General features: G+C 48.4%; 1 protein-coding gene across 5 annotated transcripts in view; it reads right to left on the bottom strand.

The window, feature by feature from the left end:
• TOM1L2 (target of myb1 like 2 membrane trafficking protein) overlaps positions 1–23,337 on the bottom strand; it is a 178,905-nt gene that overhangs the window by 4,456 nt on the left and 151,112 nt on the right. For 2 of the 5 annotated variants that reach the window (XM_060203232.1, XM_060203231.1), the window contains 8 exons: positions 21,032–21,148; positions 15,719–15,852; positions 13,231–13,279; positions 12,998–13,121; positions 9,843–9,960; positions 8,632–8,707; positions 5,645–5,755; positions 704–763 (listed from right to left, as the gene is read on the bottom strand). In XM_060203232.1, coding sequence (XP_060059215.1) covers positions 704–763; positions 5,645–5,755; positions 8,632–8,707; positions 9,843–9,960; positions 12,998–13,121; positions 13,231–13,279; positions 15,719–15,852; positions 21,032–21,148 — 789 coding nt within the window. The remainder of the gene's footprint in view (positions 1–703; positions 764–5,644; positions 5,756–8,631; positions 8,708–9,842; positions 9,961–12,997; positions 13,122–13,230; positions 13,280–15,718; positions 15,853–21,031; positions 21,149–23,337) is intronic. The other 3 variants (XM_016189600.2, XM_060203233.1, XM_016189601.2) reach the window with 3 other exon arrangements.

Below are 23,337 nucleotides of genomic sequence, written 5' to 3'. Positions count from 1 at the left end.
CCACCACCCCGCAAAAAAAAAAAAAAAAAAAAAAAAAAAAAGGAGGCAACTAGGAGCCAGAAGTGGTCTCAGGAGTGGTCTCAGGTCTGGGGGAGAATCCCACCAGCCAGTGACTCTGGAAAATCACTCCCCTACATCCCCTGTAGCCCTCCAACTCTGAGTGCAATATGTCCTTGCTTCCTGGCTCTGCCTGAAGAGAGACAGAGCTCTCTGTGGGGCTGGGGTTCTCTGAAAGCTAATATGAGATAATGTGGGAGTGCATGACATCAAAAAGAGAAAGAAAGAAAGAAAGAAAGAAAGAAAGGAAGGAAGCTTATTGTGCAACTAAGGGAAATTTTTTAAAAAGCAAAAAAAAAAAAAAAGTCATACGTCCAAATCCCCAAACAACCCAAAACTCACCCTCCAAAAAACAAATGAAAAAGCCAACACGTGCATACACACATCACATTGAGAAGTTCCAGGGAGTGTGACTTGGGGGATGCCAATGCTCAGACCTCACATGGCAGGGCAGTCAAGAGGGCCCATAGTAGGCTCCCCACCTACACCCCAGAAAATGTTGGAGGGGAAGCTGGGCCAATGAATCATGCAGGGCCACTCTGGGCCCTGTTCTTAACCTCATTATGCCCCAGCATGGGACTTCAGGTGACCCTTGAATCCTGGCTCACCACACCCCCCCAAAAAAAAACCAAGAAGCAAGTCTCACCAGGTCGGTCCTGAGCCACACCTCAATGTCGTCCATGACCGAGGGCTGAGCAACAGGGATCTATGAAGGCAGCAAGCGGCGGGCCAGCCACCCATACAGACAGGCAGAAAGACAAAACACCAAAACAAAGGAAAATGTCAAAAGCAACCCCCCAACATAACCAGAATATATACACAGCAAAAACCAAAACAAAGCAAAACACAAAAACACACATTGGCATAGCAGGTGCAGGCAACACAAGGCAGCCACAGGTGGAATGGAGGGTGAGAAGCAGTAGGGGAGCCAAGTCTAAGGGGGGGCTGGGGCTGAGCAGGGGGGCAGCACGCGTTCTTGAAATGGAGAACTTTTTGACTACATATGTCAGAGTGTCAGGCTTCATTTCCTGAATCAGGGCTGCCCACCACCTCCTCCTCTCAGGTAAACCCAGTTCCTGCAGGCTAGCTCGGAACTGTTTAGTTCAGACAGCAGAAGAGCGCCACTATTTTTAGAAATATCTATTGTTGGCTTCACCCCACCACCACCACCTTGTCCCAATCTGGGGTGAGTTTCAAGTTCAAGCAAGCAGAGCCAAGTCTCAGAAGTACTGAGCCTGCTCTGCAGTAGGAGTGGAGGTGCGGGTGGCAGTGGTGGGGCATGCAGCCAGCTCTGGGGGTGGTGGGGCATTTCATAAGCATCTGAGTGGGAGGTGGGCAGAACCCAGGGCTGAGTGCAGCCTGGTGAGTGATGGCAGTTTCAGCCTCCCCCTCACCCCCCAAACAGAGCTCTGCCAACAACAGGGCCTATCATCTTTGTCCTTTTAAAGGGAAGACCCCCAAAACAGGCCTGCATGCTATCACTTCCTGTAGTACCCCCTTCTTCCCAGTTCCCAGGGGCTGGTGGGGCAAGAAGCTGAGCTGGCAAATTGGGGCAATGGGCCCATGAATCCATGAAGATGCTGCCTAGGCAGCCCTTGTGCCCAGGAATCCTCTGTAGCCATGATTCTGAAAAATGTACTTGGCTGGGAATGTTTAAGTTACCGTCAGGCCAGTGCTGTAAACGGGCTGAACTTTAACCCTCTAGAAGCCATGATAATGAAATGCTGGCTCCCAGCCCAGAGAAGTGAATTGACAGCTAACTAAAGGGAGCTCCCTCCTCTGCCAGTCTGGCTCTGGGAAGTACCTCCTGGGGCTCACGTACAGACCTGATCATTTCTCAAAAACTTGCCAGCAGTTTGTTGGCAGCTGGCTCTGGCCCAATGTCACAATTGTGGGAATGGATAACATTAAAATAAGGGGTAAAAAGATTTGCCTTTGCCAAATTAAAAAAAAAAAAGGCTACATCAGAGGAAAAGGAGAAAGGATTCTTTTATGACTGACCCTGGCTGGGTGTGATGGCCTGCTCCTGGCATGGGACCCTGTGTCTGGACAAGGATGAAGCTGAGTATGCTGGAAGTATCTGGAAGCCCCTGGAGTTCCAGGCAATCCTGGGCTGGGGCTGGTTGGGCAGCTGCATGTGTTCTGTGTCTGATCACAGACCCAACACAGGCAGCCCACATGGTGCTCATAACAGCCTGGGTGGCCTGACCCCACTGGAAGGTCCTATGACTACCCTTTCATGTCTTCCTGTCCTGGGGCCTCAAGGATGTGAAAATGAAAATGTGCCCAGGTTTGTAAGCAACTTTTTCCTACTACGAAGGACAAAGGATGTGACTGTGTCATTTTCTCTCTGCAGAGGTTGGGCCCAGTGGGTAAGGGTGGCAGTGATAAGCAGTACCTACAACCACAGCCATGTCTCCATCACAAAGAGAGCAAGAGGACAGGTGTCTGTGATGGAGAGATGCCAGCTGTCATTATTTTGATGCCTTCTAGGTGGGAGAGCCTGGCCTCTGGGAGGGTGTGCACTATGTTGAGGCCCTGAGCTAAAACTAGAACAACTGGCTGCCTCTGCAGCTGTTTGCACCTCCCTAGCCAACCCCCCATCCCTGCCAGCGGTAGTCTAGCTGGGGGAGTGGGCACAGACCACTGTCCAGAGCCCTCAGCAGCTAAAAAGGCTTGAGAAAGCCATCAATGATCAGATGCAGTTTCTGATTTTTTGTTTGTTATTGTTCCAAACTAAATCCCTTGAGGGTTGGGACTGAGGTCTAGTTTTCTTTTTCGAGGATTGGTCAGCACAGAGAATAAAGTGACATTTGAGAGATTCTTTGCTCTTCCAAGCAGCAGCTGGATCATGGGAATGTCTTCCTTTCTCCTAGCTTCTCCATATGTTCTGAAGACTAGGAATTTTGGGGCAAAGCCAGGAACTGGGGTGGGAAATTGAGTCTCTGGGGTATGAAGGCATGTGGCCTCAGGGTGTGAAACATTTGACCAGCTGTGGGTTAAGAGTAATGGAAGGTTGCTGGATGCAGCTCCTTAGCCAGTCACCTCCTTTAAGTCAGTCTTGAGTGTTGACCAGGGTGAAATTTCTCCTAATAATGTTGGTGTCACCAGATGCAGATGAGACAAGTACACAATTTGGCAAATTAGCATTAGAGAAACTGGTGGAGGGACAGGAAATATCCAGTTCAGCTGAGATGGGACAGGGCACTGGCCTCTACCCCACTGGCTTTGGGGCCAGGCCTCTGTGATGCCTCTATGAAGTCATTCATCAAACTACAGCTGGCTCAGCTGGCCCTGCCATGCCAGGGTTCTAGCATCTCCCTAGGCACTGGTCCAAGCTCCAGGCTGACCCAAGGGGTGTGAATAAGAGTGAAAGTTGGAGACAGAAGACAGAAAGGGAAAGAAATGAAAAGAGAGAAAGTCTAGGCAACTAGAACAGAATGTCCTCTAATAATTGTCAGTGCCAAGAGCTAGTTGTTAGAGCGGGGGGTGGGGGGGGTGTAGGGATGGCTCAGCTGTGGTGTGGCCAGACCATCTCCAGAGCATCTGGGCTGTTGGAGATAACAGGTCCCCCAATGGACATAGTGGGTAAGAGGCCTTCCTTTGCTGCAAGTAGAGTAATAGCTCTGCCTGAGGGTAGGCTTGGCCATAGCCGGTCCTCTTGGTGGTCTCAGGTTTGCTGGGCTACTGCCAAGCCTTAGGGTCCCCAAACCTGGAGCTTGGTAGCAGCACTGCCATCACTAACTTACTTTTGTCCTTGTGGCCCCTCCTTGTTCAGCCCCAAACATGTCCCTGAATAGGGAAGGGGCCTCTGAGCACCAGTCAGGAGAGCAAGGGAGCTAGAAGGCACAGGAAGGAGGGCAGTGCTCCTCCCACAAATAATGATCTTTCTCCCACTAACCTTGGCATGAACACTCACATACCCAGAGTCCCAGGAAAGCTGGAGCCCCACTTTCACAGCCCCATAAAGAAGTTGACTGCCAGTTCCCCTAAGCTACATATCTACAGACCCCGAAGCTGTGATACCCTCCCTTCAGTGCCTTACCCCTCCCTTGACCTGAGGGAGAGCATAAAAGCCCTTTGGTCTCATTCAAGAGCACAAAAAGTTTCCAAGTGAAGAATCTGTACTTGGGAGGCCTGGGAAGACACGGGGCTTCTCCGTTATGGGGAAGGAGGCAAAAACAGTTAATAGACATTGCTTCAAAGAGCAACACAGCAGCTGGACAGGGGAGGTGCCGGGTTATATGTTAGTTGGGCTGGTTCTGGAGTGCAGGGGGTGGGGGAAGTCAGACACTGGAGCTGTATGTGGTGACAGTACAGGAGGCATCCTGTGTGGGCAGACAGGCACCGCCACCAGCTGCTGAGGCCACACACATGGCATAAGGGTGGGCAGTATTCCTTTCTGCAGGATGAAGAGGCACAAAGATGAATGGCTGAATGCTCCCGATTGGGATAGTGTGTATATGTGTGCGTGTGGGGGAAGTGGGGCATAGTCCCCAGGAGAGATACTCTTAAGTCTACCACACATACAAGCCAGTGCCCCAGATTATCACTAAAGGAGCAGACAGGGCCCTAGCAGCCACACAGATAGAAATGGCTTTGGGGGCTGGTACAGAGCTGGAGGGGGCGGGCTCCCTAAGAGCCACCATGCAAAGGTCAATAGTTCAGTGCCAGCTGGCAGGCAGGTACCCCTTGCCCCCAGTGCTAGTGGCCCTGGTAACCCAGATCCTTGCATTAAGGTCACACCTTGCCCAGGAAGGTGGCCTTCTCAGTTGCGTGTGTTTCAGACAAGCAGGCTCAGCAGCAGCTGCGTATACCCTACACTTGTCCTCACACCTTCTCTGCTTTGTCTGTCTTTCCCTCCACTCCGGCCCACCACACATATAGACCCCTGGTCTCTACATCAGAGGTCTGGCTTGGTAAGGGCTGTGGCAACATTAGAGGCAAAACTGTCACTTTAATGCAAGCAGCCGAGCTGGAGGTCACTATCTCTGCACCAGATTCAAGGTCATTTGATCAGAGAGGTGGGAGAAATCCTCAGGAGAACTAGTTGCATTTATAATATTCAACTCTTGTGTTTTGTTTTCCTCTTATTGTCTCTGTTGTACCAGAGTGTGGCTTTAGAAGATATGGGGGGAGGGGACTCAGTGGCCACAGATCAGGACATTATAAAGCCCCATCAGTCCAGGACTGACAAATTAATGTCCTGGGCTAGAGGGGGCTTCCCTGTCCAGTCACTTTGAATCTGCTCTCTTAGCAGAAGCTACAGTCACTTGTGGTCATCCTGGAGAAGTGGATACTGCCATCTGTGCTCTGGAGACAGTAAAAGGAGGGAGGAGCTCCCCACACCCCCTGGCCCTTGAGGCTCCAGCACAGGGACCTCAGCAGGAAGCAGAGGAGTTTCCTAGGCAGGAGATCTGTGGACTAACAAGGTCATACAAAGGCCGGAGGGGAATGCTGGCACAGGGGTAGGGGGTGGGGGCCTTGTACTGTCTTGGCTCAAGAGGGTTCAACAAGGGCATGGTGAAGCATTGGGGTGAATGGGGCATGGTGGGGTGAGGACTTGGCTCAGCTGGTGACTTCTCACCATTCCTTGGCTCACGAGCCAGCTGTCTATGGGATCCAGGTCAGAGTCCCCACCTTTACCTCTCTTCTGAGGGGAGGACAGAGAAGCCCAGAAGGAAAAGTCATGGCAAGGCTGGGCAAAGGTGGGCAGTAGTCCATATCATGGAAGCAGGACAGCCTCAGTTTGCAGCTGAGAGCCTTTCACCTAGGATACATAAACCCCACCTGCCCCTCCAACCCTGCCACCCACTTCCAGCAGCTCCCCCTTACCTGCCTGGAGAAGAGAAAAGAAGTTTAGTCACCATGAGCCTCAGCACGATGAGGGTTCATACCAGCCAGTCCCAGGGAAGTTGGGTAAAGTTCCCCTTCAGGCCATGGGGGCTGGTCAGGGCTCACCACTACCCAGTAGATACATCAGATTTGGCAGAGGGCAACCCTCTCACAGAACCAGGTTTTTAAAAAATATTTATTTATTTATTCCCTTTTATTGCCCTTGTTGTTTTATTTTTGTAGTTATTATTGATGTTGGATAGGACAGAGAGAAATGGAGAGAGGAGGGGAAGACAGAGAGGGGGAAAGAAAGGCACCTGCAGACCTGCTTTACCGCTTGTGAAACGACCCCCCTGCAGGTGGGGAGTCAGGGACTCGAACTGGGATCCTTACGCCAGTCCTTGCACTTTGTGCCATGTGTGCTTAACCTGCTGTGCTACCACCCGAGTCCCCAACAGAACCATTTTTTACAATGCTATTTTTCTACTTTTTGTTCCCTGACTTCTTTCTGCTTTTCCTCCCCTTTTTCCTTCTCAGTTACCTATGTGCTCTTTTCCCAGATTTAACTGGAATGATGAGTATTTTCATCAGTGAAAAGTGTATGTACAGTTCAGACACACCACCCATTCTCCCTTGGTCCTTTTCTACTATTTTCTCTTTGTTCTCTCCCCAACCCCTTATCCCCAGAAAGCTGCTCAGCCCTGGCTTCTGGTGGTGCTGAGTACTGAACCTGGGACCTTAGTGCCTCAGGTATGGAAGTCTTCTGCATAACCATTGTACTATCCTCCCCATTATATTCTTGTTTTATCCCTTAGCCCAGTTTTCATTTCCAGGTCAGCTGGTTTAGGAGAGAGAATAATGTATCCTGAAGGAGTGGCCTGCAGGTGCATGCGAGAAAGAGTGTGAGAACACACACACACACACACACACACACACACACACTCAAACACACAAACACAAAACTGCCAGCACACATCTGCTTGCCTTCATACAGCAGAAAGTGATTACAAAGGCAATCCTGGGGCTGATGTCACTGAGACCTTTGAGAAATGGGAGAAGGGCCAAGCCACGCACCCAGAGGCTGAAGGGCAGGAAACACATGGCTGGGCCTGGACTCAGGCCTGGGTGTTCATAGGGACAGAGAAGCAGTAAGCCCTAGGCTGAACAGGGCAGGCCCTAGAGGCTGAGTGGGAAGCAAATGGGTCAGCCTAACTGCAGGCCTGTCCCTCAGTCAGGCCAGGCCAGCTGGGCTAGGTTGGGACATCTTCCTAGCAGACCCCAGGTCCCCAACTCCTTCAAACGGAGCTCATTCTACATAATATAGAAAGGAAAGCCAGGACCACTGCATGATTTGGTGGGTTCTGGCCTCTGGGGTTCGAGTGGCACTGCTCACCCCTCTGGGGAAAGACAGGGTGCTAAGTAGCCCAGGCAGCTGGTTGGCTCTTTTGTGCCCCCTGGTGGCCAGTGCAGAAGGCATAGTCCTCCCAGCAAGTTTGAAGCAGGCTCTCCAGCCAAGGACTTTTGTGTTCTGCCTGTCTGCTGCAGCCTGCCCAGGCCCACTGGACATAGCCAGCAGGAGTCCAGCATTGGTGCAAGGGAGGTAGCCTCCCTGGGCTAGTGACATGTGAGAAGTGCCCTTTTCAAGCCCAGCTGGGGACAGAAGGGAGTTCCAGCTGTAAAGAGGTATCTGTCCCAACAGCACTCGTCTGCCCCAGCCCTGCTGGCAGCTCACTCACACACTGCCAACTACTCCCAGGGAGGAGGCACTGAGGTCAGGAAAGGGGAGGAAGCCAGCCCTTTCCTCTGCATCCATCTGAAGTCTTCCTTATTTGGGAAGTCCCATAAGCACTAATAACTGCCTCACTCCCTTTCTTTCCTTTAAAAAAAAACTCTATTATTGGGAGTCGGGCAGTAACACAGCAGGTTAAGTGCAGGTGGCACAAAGCGCAAGGACCGGCATAAGATCCTGGTTCAAGCCCTCGACTCCCCACCTGCAGAGGAGTTGCTTCACAGGTGGTGAAGCAGGTCTGCAGGTGTCTATCTTTCTCTCCCCCTCTCTGTCTTCCCCTCCTCCCTCCATTTCTCTCTGCCATATCCAACAACAGCAACAAAAATAAAAACTACAACAATAATAAAAAACAAGGGCAACAAAAGGGAAAATGAATAAATTAAAAATTTTTAAATTCTATTATTGATTTGCAAAATTATGAGATAATAGGGGTATAATTCCACACCATTTATACCATCAGAGTTCTGTGTCCTCATCTGTCTACCTTTCTTTCCCTTTGGCTCTGCTCCTCCCACACCCTAAATACCCTTCTGCCCACCACCCAATGCCCTCCAGCTCTGGCTCCCCCAACAAATCCCAATAAGTTGCCTCCTTCTGGGGTGAGAACTGACCAGCTGTGAAAGGCAACAGTGGTGTAGCTCAGGCTGTCACTTTTAATCACTGTTTTGTAGGAGCACTGCCCACCACCAGCTGACTAGATCCATGTCCCAGAAATTTGGGGCAATTATGCTCAGAAAAGAGTCCTACATGTGGCTTACTCTCACCACCTGACAAAGGGCCCAGTGCCACCTCTCTTGGGCATCACAGGAAATGAGAGGGCTGTGGGATGGATGGATAAGGGTCCACTGAGGCCTGCAGAACAGCTTCTACTGAATGACCCAGCTAGCTCAGCCCAATGCCTACTTCTCCCACCAGAGGATCTGGGTAGAGAAACAGGGTTCCAGACCTACCACTTCAGAGCTTGGTTTCCGATTGTCCAGAGCAGATGCCAGCTCTCCAGCAGTGTGGGGCTCCTCGTAGGTTACCCTGTGGATGAAGTGGCACAGGGTAGTCAGCCCTACAGGGTCAGGGGCTTGGGACAGGCAGGGAAACACAGCACGCTTCCCACGGCCTTGCATCTGGGCAGAGCTTGTCAATGACCACAGACATCTTCCTCAGCCTGCTGGCCTCTTTAAACAAAACTACAGCTGGGGCAAGGGGAGGGGACAGTTCAACCCATTGAGTCCTGAGATGAGACTCAGAAGGATGGGTTCATGAAGGAAGGGTGGGGAGAGCATTCCTTGCCTGCCTTTAGCCTGAGCACACTCAAGGCATGTTCTGATGTGGGGGGCTATTTACACTGACATCAACTCCCTTAATTCCATGACATCCTTCCTGACTGGAGCTGCTGTCACAAGTGCCTTACTCCTAGGATCCAGCATCCTGACAGTGACAGACTTCTGTTCCCCACTGCCCCAAAGACAAAGTTGTCTCTGCAGCAACAGCAACACAGGGAGGAAAGGGAACAGCAGAATATACTCTGTGACTGACAGGAGAAATGGAGCTGTGACCAATTCCAAGAGGCAGGGGCCATTCAACATCTGTATCCACTGCCAGTTCCTCCATGACATTTTTTTTTTTTTAACCAGAGCACACTGCTTAGCTCTGGTTTATGGTGGTATAAGAGATTGAACCTGGGACTTTGGAGCCTCAGTCATGAGAGTCTCTGTGCATAAAAATTATGCTATCTACCTCTGCTCCATTTTTTTAAAATAGAGAGGCAAAGAAGCAGAGAGAGAGAGGGAGAGGGAGAGGGAGAGGGAGAGGGAGGGGGAGGGGGAGGGGGGAGGGGAGGGGGAGGGAGAGGGAGAGGGAGAGGGAGAGGGAGAGGGAGAGGGAGAGGGAGAGGGAGAGGGAGAGGGAGAGGGAGAGGGAGAGGGAGAGGGAGAGAGATCACAGCAGTGAAGCTTCCTTCAGTGCAGGTGGGAGCCAGGCTCAAACCTAGGCTGTACAAGTACATGGCAAATCAGCGCAATGTCCAAGTGAGCTATTCCACCATGCTCCCCCTCATAGTTCAAGGTTCTTGACAATTCTGGACCTGATAAATAAAAGGCCTGTGCTGGCCTGTAACCAGGTTTGAGGCAATCCTCCCTCAGCCTCTTCAGCAAGGGGCCCCACATACGTCTTGTGCTGCTCAGCCAAGGAGTTCTCTCTGGTCTGGGCGAACATGTCAAAGCCATCATGGGTGTTACACTGCTGCAGTGAGCTAAGAGTGCCACTGACACTGTCTGTCCCCAGGTCTGTAACAACAAAACACACAAGGAAAGGGTGATAACTGGACAGAGCTTAACAGAGAGTCCCACAGTCAGAATGTCAACTGGATTTGGAGGGACAGCAAGGTTTTCCCCCAGCCCACCATACATGGCAGGAGCCACTGTGGGGCCCTGATGGGGGGGGGCAGCATCATTGACTCCCCAAGATGCTCAAGATGGGGGATAAGTTATCATGAATGAAAAGGCAGAGAAAAGGCAGGGAGAAAGCAAGAACCAGAGCCAGTGCCCTGAGGCCTTCATATATATGTATGTATGTATGATGTAATAATGGTTTATAAAATATTAAAATTATAGGGGCATAGTTTCACACCACACCAATCACCAAATTTCATATATATATATATATATATATATATATATATATATATATAGTTTATTTATGTATTCCCTTTTGTTGCCCTTGTTGTATCACCAACTTTCTATGTCTACCTCCCAGCCCCCTGAAGATTTCTTGTAGATGTCCTTAATATCTAAGGACCAAATAATTCCTTGTTTTCTTTATTTAAAATAAAACAAACAAAAGAAGATTTATGTGTTCATTAATGAAAGAGAGCAAGGGAGAGAAAGGAAGTGAGGAAGATGAGGGAGACCTAAAGCATTATATGTGATACTGGGGATTGAACTTGGGGCCTCATGCTTGCAAGTCTGGTGCTTAATCCACTGTGCCACCTCCTGGGCCTAGATAAACAGATGCCCACCATATTTAGAGCAAGACCCTCAGAGGATTGTATAAAGTGAGCAGTGTTCTTGGACAGTGACTGACTGAAAAAGCTGAAAAGTGATGAAAGACAACTGGGCAAGAGCTCAAATGCCTGGTGAGGGTGTAGGTGTGGAAAAGCACTAGGCCTTTGTGAGGACTGGCCATAGCAGTGCTGCATCTGGGGCTCCAGACATATGTATCTACTGGCCATGTGCTGAATGGATAGAGGCAGAGAAATCTGTTCCAAAAGAGAAACAGTGGCTGAAGATAGATGAGTTATTGAGATGCTAGAATTATAGCAACTGAATAAAAGCTCAATTCAGCTAGAGGGAAATGAAGGGGAAAAAATTAAGAAAATAGAAAATCAGGGGTTGGGCGGTAGTGCAGTGAGTTAAGCACACATGGCATGAAGTGCAAGGACTGCATAAGGATCCCTGTTTGCGCCTCCAGCTCCCCATGTGCAGGGGGTCACCTCACAAGCGGTGAAGCAAGTCTGCAGGTGTCTATCTTTCTCTCTCCCTGTCTGTCTTCCCTTCCTCTCTCGATTTCTCTCTGTCCTATCCAACAACAACGATAAACAATAACGGCAACAGGAGGGGAAAAACGGCCTCTAGGAGCAGTGGATTTGTAGTGCAGGCACCAAGCCCCACCGATAACCCTGGAGGCAAAAAAAAAAAAAAGAAAGAAAGAAAAGAAAATAGAAAAGCTGAATAGAAGAGTAAATTTTGAGGTAATTCTTAATGATTTCAGTGCTATAATTTCATTTGTTATAAATTAGTATACACCAGTGCAGTTACAACATCTAGAGTCATGTATGTTCTTATGGTAATATACTGGGGAAAGAGGTGTTGTTTTGTTCTAGGTTTTGAGCATTTTAGGTTGGTGTTAGTCCAAAGAAAGTTCTGTTAGTGCCACAATTTCCTACTTCCAAGCCCATGGCAGACATCAACAATCAATCACAGACTCATCCTCCAAACCCTGATGTGGCTTCAGTATCCTTTTCAATACTTTGTTCCAAGCATCCAATGAGCTAACACATGTTGGTAACCTAGACCGAGCTGATATTAAAAAGGAGCTATTTCAAACTGGGAAATGTTATGCATGTACATACTATTGTATTTACTGTCAAATGTAAAACATTAATTCCCCAATAAAGAAATGAAAAAAAAAGGAGCTATTCCAGTGGTCTGGGAGGTGGCACAGTGATAAAGCTTTGGACTCTCAAGCATGAGGTCCTGAGTCCAATCCCCAGCAGCACAAGTGCCAGAGTGATATCTGGTTCTTTCTCTCTCCTCCTATCTTCCTCATTAATAAATAAATAAAATCTAAAAAAAAAAAGGAGCTATTCCAAACAAAACATACAAACTACCTTTCTTTAAAAAGCAAGCAACTCCAAGTTCCTCAGAAATTTCCAACCCATCTTTCTACCACTTAAAGTTGCCTAAAGTTTGGGGGTTTTTTTTTTGTTTTTTTTTTTTTTTGCCTCCAGGGTTATTGCTGGGGCTCAGTGCCTGCACCATGAATCCACTGCTCCTGGAAGTCATTTTTTTTCCTTTTGTTGCCCTGGTTGTTTTATCGTTGTTGTAGTTATTATTATCGCTGTTATTGATATCATTGTTGTTGGATAGGACAGAGAGAAATGGAGAGAGGAGGGGAAGACAGAGAGGAGGAGAGAAAGATAGACACCTGCAGACCTGCTTCACCATCTGTGAAGCAATTCCCCTATTAGGTAGGGAGCCAGGGGCTCGAACCAGGATCCTTATGCCAGTCCTTGTGCTTTTGCACTTAACCCGCTGCGCTACCACCCGACCCCCTGCCTAAAGTTTTAAAAACATTTTAGCCATACCACTGTTCATCTCTGGCTTATTTTTGGTAGTAACAGGGATTGAATCCAATACCTAAAAGCTTCAAGTATGAGAGTGTTATATAAACTGTTTGCTATGTCCCCAGCCCCTCAGTTTTCTAAGCTATTAAGTTCAGAGAAATAAGCTATAAACTGAATATGACACAACAGCCAGGATTCAGGAACACATTTTTACCATGGATTCTCAAACTGTGCAGGTTTCCAATAAATAAAGGGCCCCCTCCACTATCTTGGGAGGTGGCTTAGCTATAAAACTCATGCCACACAAACCACAAGGCCCTGGGTTCAAGCCCAGCACCACAGACAAAGACAAAACTAAACATGCTTTGGCTTCTTCTTCACCAAAAATCAAAAAAGTCAGAAATAAAAAAAAAATTTTAAAAGGTGCCCTTGACCCAGATGCATTCCCAAGAATCTTCTATAGAGAAGGAGATACTCACCCAAGCCTGCAAGCTGGGAAGAGAGGGAGGATGGGGGGGCTGTGCTCCCCACCATTGGGCTCACCACGGCAGGAGAGCCTGGCCCCAGGTCTATTAAATTGTCTTCAGTCACTTTGTTCAGAACCTGCCATAGCATGAAATGGCATCAGAGCTTGTCCCTCAATGGCCCAGACAGTCTATCCCCAGGTATAAAGACTAACAGGGAGGTGAGAAGATTCTGAAGAAATACTTACTCCATTACTGGCATTTTGAACTGAGCGGCCTGACCTGTATCGTTCAAACCTAGCAGGGAAGGAAAAGCAGAGTAAGCAGAGAACCACAAAGCTAACTGGTCCTGTCAAGGTCCTAATGGTGGCCCAGAAGGTGGAACAGTGGCTAAAGCATTGGACTCTCAAGCATGAGGTCCTGAGTTTAATCCTCAACATCACAGGTGCTAGAGTGATGCTCTGGTTCTCTCTCCCATTAGTTAGCAAATGAATAATATTTTATATAAAACAGAGTTACTGGGAATGAGGGGTCATGGTGCCAAAAGAGACTGAGGCTCTGAGAAAGGACACCAACCAGGTTTTGGGGGGTCAGGAGGGTTGAGCTCCCAGATGCATGACTTATAGCCCTTCCTCTATATAAGTGGGGCTTCCCTGGAGGAAGACCTGTCTGTCTCCCAGGTGAATAGGCATCCCCAAGAGGGACCACCTGGCTAGAAGAAGTAGGTCAACTGTGGCTTGAATAAAGACTTGTGGGGCCAGGAGATAGCTTACCAAGTAGAGTGGATGCTTCACAAGTTTATAGGACCCAGGTTTGAGTCCCCAGTATGGGAGCACTATGCAATGCACCAGGAGAAACTTCATGAGTGATGGAACAGTGCTTTGGTATCTTCCCTTCTCTCCCTATGCTTATTTCTCTCTCTCTCTCTATTTCTCTTCCCCTGTCACCTTCTCCCTGTCTGTCTCTATTTGAAATTAAGGGGGGGGGGGAGAAGAAAGAAAGAAAGAAAGAAAGAAAGAAAGAAAGAAAGAAAGAAAGAAAGAAAAGAGCCTACCTAGAGCAATGTAATCATACAGGCATGAAGTCCTGGTGCCAAAAAGAAAAGAAAAAAGATTTAGGAATATTTATACATCTGAAAAGCTTCCAATCTTGGAGCACCTTTCACACAGCTTCCAGGAGGGACAATAATCCTATCAAAAATACTCTAGTCACAACCTCAGGGCAGCTGGCTCAGACTTTGCTTTGTCACATAGGAACTGGTAGACGAATAAGAACACCCATGTGAGTTCCTGTCATTCTGTTCTAGAAAGGTGATAAATGGATATAACAGGGTAAAAGCCAAGTTCATTTCAAGTGGAAAAACTAAAACCATGTGGTAAGATCAAGGGTTCTGAGGCTAGGAAAGGAAGCACCTTGAATCTGCTCCTGTTTTCCAACTCACACATGGGCAAGAAGCCTAGGAAGCTGACACTTTTTTTTCTTTTAATTGTTGGGACTTGGTGCCTGCATGAATTCACTATTCCCTGTAGTGATTTCTAAAAATAGAAAATGAAAGACAAAGAAATAGAGGAGAAACAGACTGAAGGAGAGATACCTGCAGCACTGCTCCACTGCTCCTGAAGCTTCTCCCCTGCAGATGGGGACCAGGGGCTTGAACCCGGTCCTCAAGCATGGTGATGTGTGTGCTCTACTGGGTGAGCTACAGCTTGGCTCCTGGGGCCCCACATTCTTGAACCCAGATCCTTATGCATGTAAGATGTGTTACAATACCCAGCCACCCAGTCTGGGGCCCCACATTCTTACTGCAGAGATCTCTTCATCCATCAGATGGACACAGGGACACACTTACTCCTATTGCCACTGAAAGCTAAGAACAAGCCCAGAGTAGTGTTGACCACAGCAAAATCACCTCTACAAGCCCCTGTGTATAAATATCTGTCACACTGACTCTACTGATGGCAGAGCCTGCTGTGTGATCCAGCAGAGGGGATGCCCTCAAATCTCCAGGGAGATACCTAACCTTTTTGGTGCTTTCTGGGTGGTTCAAGAAAACCCAAGGCACATCCAATAAAGAGACACCCACTGGCTCTTACAGCCCTGACTGAAAGCTGCACCTCAATAAGATACTCTACATTCCCCAGGGTCCTTGTGCAGGAGAGATTTTGGAAGAGCATTTGCCAGTTTGCCACCTTAAACCCCTAAGTCCCTAGACTGCAGCAGACTTGGGTACTGTGCAACTTCTTTGCAGCTGTATGCCAGCAGCCATTTCTCCAAGCTTGCTCAAAGCTGACATTTGTGGAGAGAGGGAACAATCTTTTCTCTCCCTTTTTGAAAAAGATGGCAAAAAGGAAATCCTTTCTTCCTTAGTAGAGGGTTTTTCCCCCCTCTCTTTTAATCCTTTTCAAATTCAAAGGATCTTCAAAGGAGCAGGTGCAAAAGCTCCAGGGCCACCAAGCCTGCCATGCCCGCCTCCTCCCGGGCTGGGGGGCAGAGAGGGAGGCGGGGTAGCTCAAGCTCACAAAGGGCAGAGCCTAGTGGGCACATTAACTTCCTGCTGCTGGTTCCCTGAGAAGGAGAACTGAGAACTGGAGGCATCTACCCTGTCAGCTGGGAATTAGCATCTCTGATAAGCCTCTTCCCAAGTCTAATCTCCCCTTCTCTCTCTCCTCTTTATTTAAGGGAGAAACCCCTGTGTTGTGGCAACAATCTGGAGAGGGGAGGGGAGGAAGCTCTCACCTTTCATAGCGGAGGAAAACATTGTTGAGGTCATCATTGACATGCAGCAGCTCCTCTGTCACCTCCTCATTGGACACTCGCGAGATGAGTTCCACAATGCGCTGCTGCATGGCCCGGCAGGTGCGGTGCAGCTCCTGGGGACACAATTAAAAAAGATTTATTTATGGGAGTCGGGCAGTAGCACAGTGGGTTAAGCGCAGGTGGCGCAAAGTGCAAGGACCAGCGTAAAGATCCTGGTTTGAGCCCCCGGCTCCCCACCTGCAGGGGAGTTGCTTCACAGGTGGTGAAGCAGGTCTGCGGGTGTCTGTCTTGCTCTCCCCCTCTCTGTCTTCCCTTCTTCTCTCCATTTCTCTCTGTCCTATCCAACAATGATGACATCAATAACTACAACAATAAAACAACAAGGGCAACAAAAGGGAATAAATAGATATTTTAAAAAATATTTATTTATTTAGTAATAACAGAGAGAGAGGAAGAGAGAAGAGAGAGAGAGAGGAAACCAAAGAGTAGAGAGAGAGAGAGAGAGGAAGAGAGAGAGAGAGGAGAAAGAGAGAAGAGAGAAGAGAGAGAGAGAGAAACAGGAAACCAAAGAGTCACTCTAGCACATGTGATGCTACGGACTGAACTCAGGACCTTATGTTGGAGAGTCCAGTGCTCTCTTCATTGTATTGCTCTTTGTTTCAATCTTTTAAGTTACTTCCCCCAACATCTTATTATAAGACCTTCTCTCGGCAAATTAATCCACATGCCTTTATCTTTCCCTCCACCTGGCAACCCCACCTGGCAAAAGAACTCTTAATCATTTCTGTGGGTTTTCTCTGAATCCTCCCCAAGTTTTAAGGAGCAAGGAATGAGGTCCTGAGGAGAGGGGATGACAGGAAGTTCTCTGCTGGAAAGAAAGGGAATTTTGAAACATGAAACATGTAGAACCACCTGGATTTCTCTAGAGAAAGAAGTCTGGGGGGGGCAGGTGGTAGCACAACTGGTTAAGTGCTCACATAATAGTGTGTAAGACCCAGGTTCAAGACCCCGGTCCCTACCTGCAGAAAGAAAGCTTCACAAGTGGTGAGGCATGGCTGCAGGTGTCTCTCTCTGTCTCTCTCTCATCTATCTCCCTTTACCTTCTCAATTTCTCTCTGTCTCTATCTAATAATAAATAAATAAATACATTTTAGAGAGAGAGAGAGAGAGCGAGCAGTTCTGGTGGGTCTTCTGTTGCAACAACAGGCAACATGCCAACTGTGACCTAATGGGACACTTGGAGAAGAAGGGCTTCTCTCACTAACAGATGGCCCATGTCTTTTTTTCCCCCATCATCACTGAGTTAATTAAAAGCTATTATTAATTGAAGATGAAGCTCAAGATGGACAGAGATCACAGGAGACAGTACCAGGACCTTCAAAGGTTCCAAGAAGCTGATTTCATAGTTGCAGCTCAGATGACCCTCAGAAGGCACACATGTTTCAGGCCTGACTTAGAAGTTCAAGTTTCAGGCCTGGGCCCCAGAACCCACAGACAAGGTGAAAGAAGATAAGGCTTCACAGACAGGCAAGAAAGAAATGGAGAGTGCATGTACAAACTATTATATTTACTGTCAACTGTAAAACATTAACCCCCCAAAGAAAGAAAGAAAGAAAGAAAGAAAGAAAGAAAGAAAGAAAGAAAGAAAGAAAGAAAGAAAGAAAGAAATGGAAGGGAAGGGAAGCTCTTGATGCTAGAATGTTTGCCTTGAGTCTGAAAACTGCCTGGCAACCTCCAGGTGCCCAAGATCACAGGTGAACTATGGAAACATGGTATAATCTGGAGTCAGGTGGTGATGCACCTGATTAAGTGCATGTTATACTGTGCAAGGACCCAAGTTTGAGCCCCTTTCCCCAACTGCCATGGGGGAGGGGAGAAGCTTTGTGAATGGTGAAGCAGTGCTACAGGTGTCTCTCTCTCTTCTTCACTGCTTCCTAACCTCTTGATATCTGGCTGTCTCAATCCAACAGATAAAGATAATAAAAAATTGGGCAGGGGAGACAGCATAATCGTTATGCAAACAGACTCGCATGCCTGAGGCTCCAAAATCCCAGGTTCAATCTGAGCCACTATAAGCCAGAGCTGAGTAGTGCTCTGGTATTTCTTTCTGTGTGTCTCTCTCTATCAGCATCTCTCTCAAAAATAAAATAAATTAAAAAATTTGTAAAAAATGATAAAAATAAAAAAAGAAAGATGGTATATAATCTTATGGTTGTCTTCCAATGTGTCACAAAAGGCTTTGTTTTATTCTGTTGTTAGGACCAGCCAGGCTAGCAGCTATGGGGAAGTTGGGAAATTGTGAGGATGTGGTTGAGCTTGGCAGGGCTTGACCTGAGGAGTGCATCTATCCTGTTAGTCTCTCTCTCTACTGAGAGGTTAAGCAAGGAGGGACAGGAGTAACCCCAAAGGTGTGCCTTGTCCTATCAGACTCCCTGCCTCACAAAGTATCCTGCATTCCTGATATTATGTCATTAGATAAAAAGAAAGGGGAAGAAGTCGGGTAATTGTGAGGAGCCTCACAAAGCACCCTGCATGGGGAGACAGACTTTGGGGGACTATCTGATCCTCCCAAGGTGGTAATGAAGATGCTTGTCTCTGAGAATGAGGGGAGCTGCTGAACGTCCTCCAGCTTAGAGATGGTGTGGTATAAATCCTAAACTCTGGCTCTGGATGCTCTGCCCTGCCATTTCCCAACATCCAGATGAGCCTTTGGAAATGGTGGAAGTGCTTCTGTGTGTTAGCACAAAAGGTCTGCCACGGAAGATGGTGACAGTGAGGGCCTGCCACCATGGAGTCTGAGTACAGGTCTAAAGTGGGAGCAGAAGCCTAGAAGGTCTCTCCCACCTCCAAAAGAGGCGTCCTCACACTGGGAGAGGCTGCTCTGCCTTCTGAGAATCTTGCTTCAGCCACTAAGCTGATGTGCAGCAGGGCCTCAGCCTCGTTCAATGCACAAGTCTTCATAAAGTAGTGCTCCCCAAAATGCTTGCCATCCCAGAAAGCCCTCTGTGGTATTCAGGAATCGAATGCAACCTGCCCGTAATTATGGGCTGTCATTGCAGTACTCTGGGGGCTGACTCCTTCAATTTTCTCTCTCCCTGTTTCCTCCACTTTCAACCCAGCAACTGACACTTCAGACATTCTCTGCTGGCAGGGACATTTGGGTGGGTGACAAATATGCTGATTTCTGTGGCCCTGTCCAGGACTGTGAGCTCTGGCCAGTGCTGGCCCTGAGCAAGCTGGCTGTCTTCCAACTTGATGGAGGGGTCCTTGGGGCACATTCTGCCCCATCTCTTTCCAAATAGAGACAGTGGCCTTTTCCCACATGGAAGACTGGCTTTTGGTGTGGCTCCAGCCCTGGGGAGACCCAGGCTGGCTGCCTTCCAACTTCCAGGGGAGTGGAGGGAGGGGTGGCACCAGGAATGACGGAGGAGCCCTGTCTGTTCACACAGAGCAGCCCGACTCCTGAACTCCCATGCTGAGATGACAGCCTCCCGCAGGCACCAGAGCCGCTCTTTCTCTGCCTGATTTAAAAGACAGCAGCAAGGGCTGGGAGGCTCTGAGGTGGAACAGAACAGAGGGAAGGAAAACATCATGGGAAGCAACCTATTTTTGACAACTGTGAGCCAAAACCAGGAGATTAGGTTCTGTTTGTCTTGGTCGATGGGCTTGTTTAAAACACATGCACGTATGCGTACACACACACACACACACACACACACACACACACACAAGCATGTGTGCATGCACCGGGTATTCTTGCAGTCTGAGTCTGCTCTGGTGGTCCAGGAGCCTGCTGCCAGGAGCTTGGCTCTGCCCATGCAAGCCTGTCAGTGGGAACTCTGATATGGACACAGTGCAGAGCTACCAAGACACCCTTTCCACTCCTGGGAAATCCTCATTACTGGGTGGCAAGCAGTGTCTGGAGGACTACCCCTCTCTGGCCCCCACAGGGTAGAAATGAAGGCCAGTCCACAGGAAGGTGGTGTTGGGTACCATGGAGGGTGGTATGTGGGCTACTAGGGCAAAATGGTCTGCCTTGGGAGTCAGGGGCAGAGCTGAGGAGAAGGGAGAGGAGGCTCAGATTCCTGGCTTCCTGGTTGTCTTCTGTATTCAGATGGAAGCTCCTTAGAACAAGGTCCAGACTTAGGCAGTGCTGGGCCAGGCCCAGAACAGGATTCCCTCCACTTGTCCCTCAGGATGGTTTGGAAAGAGGAAGTGGTCCTAAGAGGCAGGGCATTAAAGGTGAGCCTTCAGCAGCTGAGTGGGAGGTGTAACACTCAGGGGACTGAGACTGCCAGCTCTAAGTACCAGGTAAAAATAAAGACATGCAGGCCAGTTCGGCAAGCTGACCTGCCTCCTGACCTGTTTACTCAAGCATCTCACCTTCCACTGGAAAGATCTGGTACTTGTAGCTTCTAATATATTCTTGCCCCACCCACCCAGAAGGTCACTGCTTCTAAGAACAGTGCCATGAGCATGACAACCAATGGGAGTCATCTGAGCTTATTGCAGTGGTGATCTGAATGGTATACCACTGGATGGGGCTGGCCTGGGAAATGCAGGGGACCCTTTCTGCTACAGTCCCAGGCCTATAGGCTCCCTAGGAGCAGTGGAGGCCTGTTAGCCACAGATCCTTGACAGCCCAGGGACACTCAGCATGTGGGAAAAGGAGGAGTTTGAGCTTCACATCAGTCTCAGGAATGTTTTGATATGACCTGAAAGGCTCCTGACTGGTGAAAAAGTTGAAGAGGTTCTGTGCAAATGTTGCCACTGTAACTTTGAAATGGCCAAGTCATATGCATAATAGTATCTCAATTACATTTGTAACTAACACAACCAGATCTGAAAAGAAATATACATACACATACATTGTGATTAGTCTTTAATTTGGAGATCAGAGTTGATTATTAGAGTGAGTGTGTGTGTGTGTGTGTGTGTGTGTGTGTGTATGTGTGTGTGTGTGTTTACCAGAGCACTGCTCAGCTCTGGCTTATGGTGGTATAGGGGTTGAACAAGGGACTCTGGAGTCTTAAGCTTAAGAGTCTCTTTACATAACCATTATGCTATCTATCCCCACTCTTTTTCTTGTGTGTGTGGCACCTGTTTCCTTCATATATTCTGCAATTGGTGCTTGTAAATCAAGGAAAAATTATTACTGAAAAATTTAATAAAGCCTGGCACTTGTTTCCAGCTCTGAGGACGTGGGAGTTGAGTGTGGCCCTAACAGACTCAGCCCCTTCAACAGTAGCTTCTGATACCCCATCCCTGACTGGTGCACCCACAGTCCCACACCTGCAGCAGCTCCAGATCAGATGAGTCCTCCTGTCCTGGAACCATCTCTGTCAGCATCTCAGACATGACTTTGGTATTTCCTCGAACCACATCCAGCTCGCTGCGAAGCCTGGCAATCTGTGGGGGGTGGGGGAAGAAAGCAGGAAGCAGTTAGTCACCCCACACCAGGCTGGACAGTTGACTCAGTGTGGGTCACACACCTGCAGCTTAGACCTTTATGAGAATGATGGCAGCCCTGGATGAGAACAGGCTAAGAGGTGAGGCCAGCCTGGAGGCACTGGCCGCTAAGTCTCTGAGTAGGGACTCCACCCATGACTGAGGCAGTGTTGTCTGGCCAGTGCAGAGCTGCTCTGCAGTCTTAGTCTTTCCCACCACAGGCCCTTGAATAGACTTCATCTTTTGGTACCATTTCTGCTCTTACCAATGCAGTCCTTTCAGGGCTGGGCCCATCATTGTTCTAGATCAGTATGGGTTAATCTACTGACCACTGCTCAGGCAAAGGCAAGTGGAACTTGAAATTTAGTATATCTAGGAGCTTCTGTCATAAAGTTGACAACTGTGTATGACCTGCAAAGGATGTGCTAAATATCCAAATAGGTCTTGGCAGAAAAAAGGTACCCTATCCGTTTTTAGATGCTGGCCTCTAAGAGCGTCATCTAAATACCAAGGCTCTTGGAGAAGCTGGTCTGTGAGAGCTTCTCTGCTGCTGTGGCATGAATAAGGGAGCAAAGGCGTAGGCCCTCCTCTCTCTTGGTCCCTCCCAACGGGTAACATAATCCTGGAAAAAACATCCAACCTGTTCATCTAACAAACTCCCCAAGGCCTCTCTGTTTTTTTTTTTTTTTTTTTTTTTGGTTGCCTCCAGGGTCATCATGGGGGCTTGGTGCTGGCACTACAAAGCCACTGCTTGTGGCAGCCATTTTCCCTTTTTTTTTAATTCTTAATTTTTTATTCCATTTTACTGGATAGGACAGAGAGAAACTGAGAGGAGAGGGGGAGATAGAGAGGAAGAAAGAAAGTGAGACACTTGCAGATCTGCTTTACTATTTGTGAAGTGTCCTCTCTGTAGTGGAAAGCGGGGACTCAAATCCACTTCCTTGCGCAGATCTTTGCACTTCGTACAATGTGTACTTAATTGGGTGCACCACCACCTGGTTCCCCCAAGGCCTCTCTTTATGTGTGTGTGTATATAGGGGGTTGTTGGTAGTCCTTCCTTCAGCCTGCTCCTGGGTGTGGCACCTTTACTCCATACCCACCCCCCACCACACACACATACACACACACACACACACACACACACACACACATACACACACACACATATCTAGACTGGGACACAAAAACCTTACTGCCTACTTGCGTTATGAAAAAATCTACACTGGCAAGTCTTACGTCTAATGGTCCCTGCACAAAGAAAGGATTACTCAGTGATGGGGGACGGTGGACAGAAACCAAGACTCTGGAAGGAGTGCTAGAGACTCAAAAGCACGGTGGACAGAAACCAAGACTCTGGAAGGAGTGCTAGAGACTCAAAAGCATGGGTACCCACGGCAGTGGCACCATCTGAGGGGATCTAGCCTCTCCAAGCCTCAATTTCTTCCCCTGCAGGAGGGTAGTGGCAGCACCCCACCTCCCTGATCTGCTGTGAGTAGTGGGTGTAGAAATGCCTGCACATCATCTGCATGTACATGGGCACCATGCCCTTTCCAACCACAGGTATCCAGAGGGCTGGGTATTGCTCTGGCTTCTAGCTACACTGAGATATATTTCAAACACTTTATAAAGCTCCTCTCTGCTGAAAGGAGACTGAGGCTAAAGGCCCTAATTGGAGAGTCATAGAGAGCAGTAGAGCAGGGACCCCCAAACAAGCCCATGGGAATCCTAGTGCCCTCTTCATGCTCAGACCATGTCCCCTCCCCACTGAGAGCATTTTCATCAACAGGGCCTGAGCACTAACTCCTCTGTTTAAATTAGACTCCACAAGAATGACACTGTAACCAAGGCCAGCATGGTTTTTTCCATGACTGACTATGATTTTCATGTTCAAGCAAGAGAAATTCCACACATTACTCTCAAGACCAGTCCCTGGGAATCATCTAAAAAGAAAAACCATTTTGGGGCTAAAATGGCATTTGGTTCTTGGGAAACACCCCTGATCAGGCAGGTGGGGTTTGGGATGAAGGCAGGAAGAAAATCTCCTGGGGTTTGGCCTCTGCCTCTTCTGGTGTCTGATAGTTGCCACTGCCACAGCAGGCCAGGTGAGGCCAACCTCATTACTGTGCTTTCACCTTCACACCCACCACCCA

Source organism: Erinaceus europaeus, chromosome 12 (genome assembly GCF_950295315.1).
Source record: "Erinaceus europaeus chromosome 12, mEriEur2.1, whole genome shotgun sequence".
Taxonomy (NCBI): domain Eukaryota; kingdom Metazoa; phylum Chordata; class Mammalia; order Eulipotyphla; family Erinaceidae; genus Erinaceus; species Erinaceus europaeus.
This window is presented reverse-complemented; position numbering and strand designations above follow the sequence as displayed.